Source organism: Gracilinanus agilis, chromosome 4 (assembly GCF_016433145.1).
Source record: "Gracilinanus agilis isolate LMUSP501 chromosome 4, AgileGrace, whole genome shotgun sequence".
NCBI classification, from domain to species: domain Eukaryota; kingdom Metazoa; phylum Chordata; class Mammalia; order Didelphimorphia; family Didelphidae; genus Gracilinanus; species Gracilinanus agilis.
Window position 1 is genome coordinate 153,006,198 of NC_058133.1, and position 11,408 is coordinate 153,017,605.

Here is an 11,408-nt window from a genome sequence, read left to right on the forward strand (position 1 = left end):
CTTGATATCTGAATTGTCTCTTTCTGGCTTCTTGTAAATTTTTTTCTTTTACTTGGAAACTCTTGAATTTGGCTATTATATTCCTGGGGGTTGTCTTTTCAGGGTTTAGTGTAGAGGGCGATCTATGGATCCTTTCAATGTCTATATTGCCCTCTTGTTATAGAACTTCAGGACAATTTTGCTGAATTATTTCCTTTAGTATGGAGTCCAAATTTCTATTATTTTTCTGCTTTTTCAGGAGGACCAATGATTCTCAAATTATCTCTTCTAGACCTGTTTTCTTGATCTGTCAATTTCTCAGTGAGATATTTCATGTTTCCTTCTATTTTAACAGTCTTTTGATTTTGCTTTATTTGTTCTTGTTGTCTTGAGAGATCATTGGTTTCTACTTGCCCAATTCTTGTCTTTAGAGACTGGTTTTCTGCTATATTCCTTTCACTTTCCTTTTTTGATTTGGTCTATCATGTTTTCCAGCTGTTTGATTTTGGTCTCCAATTTGCTTATTAATTCTTTTGATTTGGGAGCATCTTTTTCGAATTGCCCAATTCTAGCCTTTAGAGACTGGTTTTTGGCTATAATCTTTTGGTTTTCCTTTTGAATCTGGTCTGTTTGGTTCTTCAAGGCTTCCAGCTGGTCCTTTCTGGTCTTCAATTTGCTTATTAATTCATTTGATTTCTGAGCCTCACTTTCTAATTGCGAAATTCTGCCTTTTAAACTGTTATTTTCTTGCCAGTTCTCTACCATCTTTCTTATAATCTCAGATTTGAACTCTTCAATAGCTTATGACCAGTTTTCATTTTTTTGGGAAGGTTTGGTTATGATTACTTGTTTGTTCTCCTCTGCTGTTTGCTCTGTTGCCTGGATTTTTTCTGTGTAAGAATTATTGAGTGTTAAAGATTTCTTCTTGATCTTTCTCTTCTGGGGTTCTTGTCTCTGGCTTGCCATTGTTAGCCCAGCTTCCTCTCAGCTTTATCCTCATGTCCAGGGTCTGTCTGCACTCTTTGGGCTCCTGAGGTCTCAGGTCTAGTTGTTCTCAGAGTCAAGCCTCCTGGTGGTCCCCTTGCTTGTTCCTCTGCCCAAAGCTCCTTAATAGTCTCAGGGAGCTGCTTCCATAGTCTTACACCCCTCTGCACTGGGTCCCCACTCAAGGTCAATTCCTGTGCTCAGGATCTGTGTCTGCAGCTGCAACTGCACCTGCGCTCAGGGTCTGTGTTCAAAGTCCGTGCGTTCTTTAGCCTCTTGGGGTCTTATGTCTTGCTGCTCTCTGGAACAGGCCCTGGTGGTCCCAGGTAGCTGTCAAGGACTTAGTGGGTGCCCCAAACTTGCTCTAGCTCTTGTGTGCTGGCTTTGGCCCTGTAGGTGGTGTGGGGGGAGGGGGTTGCTCAGCTCATGTTTTAGTAGAGCTATTTCACCCCCTTTTAGCATGGAAATGCCCTGATCCCATGTACCTTCAATGCTGTGCCCTGTTGTGGGGTCCCTTCGTTCTTCTGGATTTGTTTTTATGCCCCCTTGAGGAGTCCTATATGTGTTGGTAAGGAGAGGTTAAGCAGCTGTTTTTTACTCTGCCATCATCTTAACCCAGAAGATTGAAACAATATTATTTAAGACAATATTTTTATAGCACAGAAAGTATGGAAGTGTGTTGACTTTTCTGATTAGAATAATTTATGTAGCATTGGAATTAATTGTTCTTTGTTGTTTGATAGAATTTACTTGTGAATCAATCAGCTCCTAGAAAACAAGTAAAAGAGAGATAATCTAAGCATTATAGGATTATATGAAAATCATAAATAAAAAGTCTGGACACCATATTTTAAGTAGAAGCAACTGTTATATTAGTGATTATATTTGGGAGAAGACTAGTGGAAAGGAAAAAATTACTATTAACAAGAAAGTGAAGCCTCCTGGAAAGATTATCCCACTTATTTTTTTCTCAGACATTTCTCAGTGGAAGTGAAATGTGAAATGGTTAATTACCAATCTTGCTAAAACAAAAAAACAAACAGTGTTCTAGTGAGCCTTGAATGTTAATTAGCCTCTCAACTAATTGTACTAGTAGTTAGAGGTTTTTCTAATAATTTTTTATTGATTAACACTCCATTTTTTTGGGGGGGGGATAAAATTACTATTCCATATCTTTAAAAAAGACTGTTTTCTGTCTCTATACTATGAATGTGAAATTCTCTACCTTCTACATGATTAGTAGATCAGTACTACATAATTAATAGATATATGGTTTTATCTGAAGTATTTTTCTGTATCTCAATCATCTATGATTCTATCTGAAGCATTTTTAGTAGTTCTGGCATTTTGGAACTGAATAAGAATTCTACTGTAAGTATTAAATATTTCTGAAAAATAATCTCTTAATTCTGAAAAAGAATCATTTCTAAGAAAAATCACACAGGAAGCATAAAGTTTTCTGACACTTCTCTCCACCCCATGATGTATTTATGTGAAGTTGTTGTTAAACACACTCATGTAGTATCTGATTTTTTTCTTCACTTTTCCTTTACTCTATGATTCTGCTGATTTTGATTCTTGGGTAACTATAAATATATCTGGAAAATTATTGTATCTTTAGTATAGGTTTTGGCTATATAAAAGGGTCACTCACAAGGCTGGAGGTCTCTGGTCGATAACCCATAGTCTGGCTTTATGTGAGACTGGCCCTCTCCCAACCTATTTCTTTTTGGCTTGGAGACTGTTTTATTTTTTGGTGTCTTGGCTAATACATGTTCATGACAATACTCTCAAGTTGTAATTTATTAAATGAGAAATCATATGGCAAAAATTTCAACTTCTAAGTCTTCATATATCAAACAAGACGATTTTTCAATTTCATTTTAAGTGACCAACTTAGTTTCTTGTATTAGTTTTACATATAGCTCAATATTCATCAAAAATATTTGCCCTTATCATGAAGTATATCCATTAATGGGTCCAAAAGTCCTACTGTCTTACCATAGCCTAAAGAGAGCATGGTCGGGGGCAGCTGGGTAGCTCAGTGGATTGAGAGCCAGGTCTAGAAATGGGAGGCCTCAGACACTTCGCAGGTATGTGACTCTGGGCAAGCCACTTGACCCCCAACACAGTATTGTTTCCAAGACAGAAGGTAAGGGTTAAAAAAGGAGGGGGGGGCATGGTCCTTGAGTGCTCAAAGGCTATACTAGCAAAATGCAAACTCTGCTAGGTTCTAAGTAAGTTAGAAAAATTTCCTATATTATCCCAATTACATGGTTACTTTTGTTGCTCTCAGGGACACAGGTTTAGGAAATGAGTGAGTAAAGACTTACAGAAAGGACAGACTACTGTGCAGGTTATAATATGAGACTCAAAATCAGTTTATTGGCTGCTAATTGACAAATTATTTGATTATGGAAACCCTTTTGTTTAATATTGTGTTTTAAAACCATTTTTGAGTTGGTGAAACTCTTCTGAATGATTTTTTGTGTCCTGAATACCAGCCTCCTTTCTATATCTCAGTTTCCTGGTTAAGCTTCCTTCTACACCAATGTGGTTATTTCCTTCTTTATTAGCCCTCTAGAGTTTATGGAATGAAGTACAAATTCATTTGAGATCTGCAACAATCTGACAGTGTCCTGCCTTTCCAATATTATATTATTCCCCAACATATATTCTATACTTCAGCCAAACAGCATAACTTTTCCTGTTTCTGTGCCTTGGTTTCACACTGCTTCTAAAATAATTTTCCTCAATTAGTTCATCTTTTGAATTATTGCTCTTCCAAAACTTAATAATAATAATCCTCCACAAACCCTTTCCTAATCATCTTGTTGGTAATTACCTTTTGGCATTTGGAACTTATAGTTTGGGGAACCTCATGTAAAAGCCCATGTAAAAAGCCCCATGGCTCAGAGACACTTTGCCTCAGTTCTTGATTCAGACGAGGTTCATACTGAGGGAAAACTGGACTCAAAGAAAGGAGTTATGCTATTCTAGAATTCTCTGGCTTCAGTACACCACAATCCCAGAGTACAATCCTGGAGACAATCACATAAGTGAAAGCTAGGTTTGCTTCATGGCTAGGGTCTTTCCCTAAAGGAATTAAAGAGTCTCTTCTGGAAAGTTATTCAATGTACAAAATATATGAGGCATATGAGAGCTATTATTTCTTCTACCACTAAAATAAAACTTAAAAAATAAAAGACTCATAAATATGCACTGACAATCACTTAAAGCATGATATAAGGTTTTAAAGCATGGATGGGAGTTTCATTTTCCAACTCAAGTCTACATTCTGAGTAGCTCACTCCAGGTTCATGTTTTGGCCAGTCTGGAAAGGATTGGTTCTCCCTCATCTCCCCAACCTCTTGGCTTCCTAGCTCTTGCAGCTCTATGCAAGCAGCTAAGGACTCTTTATACCTTCAGGGGTTAGGAAATTTCTCCCACCTCCATCCCAACATGGACTGTCCAAGGGAGGGACTCAAAGAGATAATCATTCTATTAAAATCTGCTGAGTGGGCTGCTCCTCCCTGCTGGATAGTAAATTCTAAAGATATTATAGTTTAAATCCCTCATTTTATAACTATTGGCATTCAGCTAGGGATTTCCAAGAATGTCTAGACTTATTCATTGAGGTTGATGATATTGAACTACCAGACCACAGGGACTTAACAATACCTACCATATATGGAGGCTCTTGGCCCAGAGGATAGATTGAAACCAAACCCAGGATTTAGAGATTCCAGATTTTAGTTTAGAAAATGGAATTACAAGTAGTAGGAGTGGAATGGCTTCTGAACTAGTTGGTTTGACATTTTATTTTTGCATTGACTTTAAAGCTGACATGCAATCAAAGATCTACACATTTTGTTTTAATTTATTTTTATTTTTAATTTAATTTTATTCATTCTGAAGTTAATATCCGCTCCCAACACACATTTCCATATAAAAATTGGAATGGAAAAAGAGAATTCATGTCTCAAATATTTTTAGATGGATAAGGCATTTGAGCACTTATGTGCCAGGCACTTACTAAGCATCAAAAATACAAATCTACTCGGTTCTACTGTAACAGGACATAAACATTCTCTGAAAACATTCTGATATACAAAACTGTACAATAAAAATATAAAGGCTCGTGGAGAACATAATAGTTAATATTTATAAAGTACTTTCCTTCTTTGATTCTCACAACTACAGATGTGGAAACTGAGGCAAAAAGAGGTTAAGTGACTTACCCAGTGCCACTCAGATAAAGTCTTAGGCCAGATTTGAACTCAGGTATTCCCACTTAAAAGCCTGATACATTTAAAAGGTATCTAATAAAATTTGAAAGGAACCTAATAAAAACCAGGAGTATAGTTTTATACTATATATAAATATATATATTACTCTATCCTTTACATAAGTAATCAATCTCCATATATTACTCTATACTTTACATAAGTAATCAATCTCCACCAAGCAGCAGTGTGAAATTTGAACCAGTAGTTGCATATATTTCAGTATTTTTAGGCTTTCAATAATGAGGCAATTTGGGTGGGACATATACTGAACTGGGAGTCAGGAAACCTATCCTATGTGACCTTCAGTAATTACAAGATTATGGAATCAAATATCTAGAGCTGGGGCTTCAGAGAAGAGATTTAAACTTTGGTCTTTTGTCTTCCAAACTCTTGCTCCTTCTTCTCTATTAGAGGCAGCTAGGAAGTGGAGAAAGAGGCAGGGCTGGTATCAGGAGAACAAACCCAGACTTGGGCACTTACTGTTGTGCCCTCGGTCAGTCACTTAACTTGTTTAACTCAGTTTCCTCAACTGTAAAACACTAGGATTGTTGTGGAGATACAAGAGTGAGACCTGGTACTATATAAATGCTATTGTTATTTTGGCAGGTAGTGCAGTATAGGGGATAGAGCCGGGAAGACCTAAATTCAAAGCTAGTCTCAGATACTTACTAGCTTTAAGTTAGTTGCTCTGGGCAAGTCCCTTCCCCTGTATGCCTCAGTCTCCCCAACTTTAAGGTGTAGAAAATAAAAAATAGCATCTACTTCCCTTTCTGCTGTCTGTTTTCTCATTTGTAAATAATAACTCCCACTTTCATGGTATTATAAAATTACCGAATTAAGTAGCAAAAATCTCTATTTTACAGAAAAGGAAACTGAGGTTTAAAAGTAAACAAATCATTTTGTATTATCACTCACCTAACTGGAATTGATATTTGAATTTCCCAATTACAAGACCAGGGCTCATACCCTCTTGTCAAACGTGGTTTCTCATAGCGCTAATATTTTCTGATTCTGTTTTAGATTCAGATTTTTGATAGTAAAAGGGCACAACTACAAGCAAAAGTTGGTGAGAAAAAAAAAGCTGAAGAAAACTCACAAGGTCAGGCGGAGCAAGGCCCCTCCCTAATTTGGTCCCAGGCGCGTGCCCTGATCCGGACCTAGGAGCGCGCGCGCACGCACGCACGCACGCGACGCCGAGAAGACCTCGGAAAGGCTTGCGGCTACGGCGCCAGCGAAGCGGGGACGCGCGTGACCAATGGAGCGGGTCCTTGCCCAAGCGCTACTCTCTCAGAGCCCCGACCCCCGCGCCCTGCTCGGGGCATTCTGCGTGTGGGAGTCCCCAGTTCCTGCAGAGCGCGTGGAGACGCTACGGTTTCTTCTTCAGCGGCTCGAAGAGGAGCAGGAGGTTGGCAGCAACGCGAGTGCGCGTCCTGCGACGCAGCTGTTGCAGGAGGCTGTGCGCGAGGTCGCTACCGGCCACCTTGTGCCTTTGCTTCGGGGCCTGCGGGCCTGCCGGACCGGGGCGCCTGCCGGGGAGCCCTCGACGCCTCGTGACCGCCGGCGCCGCGTGCTTAGGGCCGCGGGCGGGGCCCTGCGCTCGTGCGCCCGCCTATCCGGGTGTCCCCAGCTGGCTGTCGGACTGGTGCAGGAGGCACTTTGCGACCTGCTCTCCCCGAGGCCTGCTGTGGTCTCAGAGGAGACAGAGGCCCGTTCAGCCTCAGGGGAGCGCGGCCAGCTGGGCGCCGAGGAGGCCATCGAGGTTCTGGTGGCATTGGGCCCCTGCCTGCGGCCCCAAGAGGACCGAGTGCTGCTGGAGCACCTGGCCCGGGAGGCTTTGGCTGTGGCGCTGGGGGACGAGGACGATGAGGAATCCGGTGGTGAAGATGGGGCTGCGACGCTGGTGGCGGCACGACTGCTCCCCGCATTGGGTAGGAGCTGCGCGGCCGCGCTCCAAGTGCTGTGGGACGGGCTCCTGCCCCTAGAGAAGGAGGAGCCGGAAAGGCTGGACTCTGCGCCACTCGCTCTCCGCGTCGACCGGCGGCTGCTGGTGCTGAGCAACCTGGCTGAGAAGCTGTTGCCCACCCCAGGTGTAGGCGGAGCTTGGGATGCCCCGGAGGAGGAGATGCCTGATGCGAGGCGGTGCTCGCGCTTCTGGAGGGCAGTACAGGCTGGCTTGGTGCAAGCTGATGGGCTGACCCGCAAGAGAGCCCGCTATCTGCTGCAGAGGGCAGTGGAGGCTTCTGCAGGGTTGGGGACCGAATGCAGCAGCGGGGCCCCTGATGCAAACGGTATATGCTTCTCATCTTAGGGACTTGGACGTCAAACCGGCCTGGGGTGGGGTGGGGTCTCCTTGGATTTACACTATCCCCCTCCCTTTTCATTTTGTATTTCTCCAATTTTCTTCTCCCAGTAAATAGCATCTGAGGATCTTAAGCAGATGTTGGGGTAGGGTCACTGAGAAGTGACTTGCCCAGGGTCACAGTTTATGTGTAAGAGACAGGATGCCACTTCGTTGGCCTTTATAGACTAAATAGTAATATACTTTAGTTAAAATTAGTTAAATAAACTAAAGTTAGTAAGTTAACATACTTTAAGTACTAACATACTTAAAAGATGTATTAACATTGCACGTCAGTTTTATGATATATTTCCAGTTGAAATGGCTAGTTTGTGTCATATGCCAAGCTGCCCTCCGAAATCTGAGCCCTTACTTTCCCTCCCCCTGCCCTCCTTCTTAAGATCTGAACCAGGATCTGAATCCTCAGGCTTATTTTTCCCTTCTGTATTTGACCTCACAAATCAATGACTTTACAGTGGGAACACCAATGTGTTGCTTACAGATTTGATGGGAAACAGTAGAGTTCATAAGATTCTGTACCAAATAAAGTAAGGGCGCACAAAGGTGTGTATAATAAAAAATCTGCAGAATATAACACAATAGAACACTGAAGTTAAATTTAAGATATTAAATTAGATAGGCCTTCTGGGGCAATATCATTTTCTTTGGTCTGTTTGGGACTCCATCACATTAAAGGACTTCTCCCTTGTTTAATTTCTTTCGATAATGGAACATTATTGTTTTTAGATTTAAAGGATGTGAGAGACTTCTAGATAATACTTACACTTCATAGACATGTCTAAGGTAACAGTTTAATAAAAAGAGAATCATTGAATTAAGAATGATTCTTTTTTTTTTCCCCCGGATCTTATGCTTCTATCTTTTAATGAAATTTCTGTGAAAAGAACAGATTAAATATCAAGGCCTCTAATTTTTGTTTCCATTATGTTAGACTTTTGTTTTCCAAGTACTGAAGAGAACACTTGACTCAGCCCTTTTTTAGAAGTTTAGAATAATGTTGTATTTGTTCACTTCTGTTTGAATCAGAATTTCTACCCTATAGGTGGCATTTGGAAAGTTGTTGTGACCAATGTGCTTTACCCACTTTTGAAAGGAGTGAATGAAAGTAATAGGAGAAAACAGTCCAAAGAGGAATAACTTCCCAGATTATATCACAGTTAGATAAGTCAAGGAAAAAACTACCTGGACATAAACATACTATAAATTATAGAGTTTTTGAAAAATAAAAATTGGATATTTGGAGGGAATCTTTGCAGCAATTGTGAATGTATTAAATCAGTTCTCTTTTGCTGGTAGAATTAGAAATCTTCATTATAAAACTTTATCAGTCAATATTTTTTTACCAATTGTTCACATATTTAACAAGGACAAGATTATTACTGATGGAAGTAATCACAAGTTGTCGAGAAAACTTGTAGTGCTGTGAATAAATCTTTATCTAATTTATTAGTTATTCTTAATTGCTTCTTAATTTCTTTTTAGAAAGGCCTGCTGTGTTACTAAAGTTTTGCACATGGGCTTGCATTAGATTTTTGTATACTAGAAAACATTTTCATAATGCTAATAACATTGTTATATGAGGTACCATGGTTATTGAATATTTTGAAGTTACTAATAGGTAAAAATGACTATTTTTTTAAACTATAGAACCGAGTCTGTTTTGGTGGTCAGAGAAGAAAAAAGAAGAATTCTTGAAATTTTGGGAAAACTATATTTTAATAATGGAAACACTTGAAGGAAATCAGGTAAGTGATTTAATGATTTTAATACCATTGCCTTTTCAGGATAAATTCATGATGCAGCAAAATGAAATCATAAGATTTTCAGTATTCAGGATTTGAAAGATAAAAATCATTCAGTTGGTTTTGGTTTAGCATGATAAATTACAAGTAGGTGTGTTTCATTTTTTGATAAAACATGTCCCTAAAAAGTTTAATACAAATCATATTTTTATAGATGAAATTATCTTCTTTTGTCTTGACATTTTAACTATTTGGATGCATAGCGTTTTTTTGTTTTTGTTTTTTGGTTGTTGTTGCAATTAAACATCAATTTCCAGTGATTCCTTAAAATTTAGTTGTTAGATTCCTGGCCTGTCTATAAGAATAATCAGGAGAGTACTTATTTCAAAGAGTCCAACCATGACTTGAATGATTATTTTTTCTTTTTTCCCTTTTATTATTTATTTTAATAAAAAATTTCCACCTAAGTTTTCCAAAGTTATATGATCCAAATTGTTCCTCTCTCTTCTTCCCTCCTCCCTTCTGGACTTAATAAGCAATTCAATTTGGGTTATACATATATTATTGTGCAAAACATATTTCCATCTTATTCATTTTTGTAAGTGAATAATGTTATAAAATCAAAACCCCAAAACATATACCCAAATAAACAAGTAAATCATATGTTTCCATCTGCATTCCTAGTCCAACAGTTCTTTCTATGGAGGTAGATAGCATTCTTTTTCATAAATCCTTTAGAATTGTCCTGGATCATTATATTGCTGTTAGTAGCAAAGTATCACATTTGCTCACTCCACAATATTACTATTACTGTGTATACTTTTCCTGGTTCTGCTTATTTCACTGCATCGGTTCACGTAGGTCTTTCCAGTTCTATCTGAAGTCATCTTGTTCATCCCATATAGCACAACAATATTCTGTCACTATCATATACCATAGTTTGTTCTGCCGATCCCCAATTGAGGGACACCCCATTAGTTTCCAATTCTTTGTCACCACAAAAAGCACAGCTATAAATAATTTTGTACAACAGGTTCTTTCCCATTTTTTAAATCTCTTTGGGATACAGACCCAGTAATGGTATTACTGGATCAAAGGGTATGCATTGTTTTATAGCCTTTTTGGTATAATTCCAAATTGCCCTGCAGAATGGTTGGATAAGTTCACAACTCCACCAGCAATGCATTAGTGCATAACTTGAATTCTTAAATGATTAATTTATCTGTTTTGTAAATTTGGATTTTTTTTAATATTGAAATTTCTTAGGAGCAAGGTATGTCAATATTATTATCTTATAAACATAATTTATAAATGTTGTTGAAAGGCTCAGTTCTATGGACCATTTAAAATACAAGGTGTTAGTTTATAGTTGGCTTTGAAATGTATTTTTAAAAACATATAATATGTGTGTCATGTATACATACATATACATACACACATTTGTATATGTATGTATATATGTGTGTATGTATGCATATTTATATGGAATTAGGAAATACTGTAGTGGAAATAACACTGGACATAAAATCTGGATTCCAGCCTTAGTTTTCCACATTATAACTCATTTACTCTTGGGTATGTGGCTTAACTTCTGGGTCTCAGTTTCTTCAAATGTAAAATGAACTAAGACTTCTTCTAGTTCTAACATCACATGATTTTAGGAATTCCTAGCAAAGTCAAATAATGATTCAGTGAGCTTGATCCTACAATCTTTGAGGCAGAGGTTTTGTGAAGATACTGAAAATCACATAGTCAAGAGACTGTATTAAAAGTCAGGAGATTTGGGTTTTAGTTCTGATTTTGCTGCTTGCAAATTTCATAGTGATCCTGTGAAAACTCAGAAATTTGTGCCTTAGTTTTCTGTCTTTAAAATGAGGGAATATTTGCTGTCTCATTTGTTGCCTATGTGACCTTGAACATGTTGCTGGGCCTGTTTTCTCATCTCTGAAATGAAGGTCTTGGTCTAGATGATCAACTCTGAGAGCTCTTCCATTTCTGTATCTGTTTCTGTAATGCCTATATATATATATATATATATATATATATATATATATA

General features: G+C 38.5%; 1 protein-coding gene across 1 annotated transcript in view; it reads left to right on the forward strand.

Moving 5' to 3' along the window:
* The first annotated feature begins 6,507 nt into the window (after nucleotides 1-6,507).
* TARBP1 (TAR (HIV-1) RNA binding protein 1) overlaps nucleotides 6,508-11,408 on the forward strand; it is a 103,256-nt gene continuing 98,355 nt past the window's right edge. Inside the window, exons 1-4 of the mRNA XM_044674986.1 lie at nucleotides 6,508-6,936; nucleotides 6,988-7,540; nucleotides 9,259-9,356; nucleotides 10,620-10,626. Of these exons, the coding sequence (XP_044530921.1) occupies nucleotides 6,508-6,936; nucleotides 6,988-7,540; nucleotides 9,259-9,356; nucleotides 10,620-10,626 (1,087 nt within the window). The remainder of the gene's footprint in view (nucleotides 6,937-6,987; nucleotides 7,541-9,258; nucleotides 9,357-10,619; nucleotides 10,627-11,408) is intronic.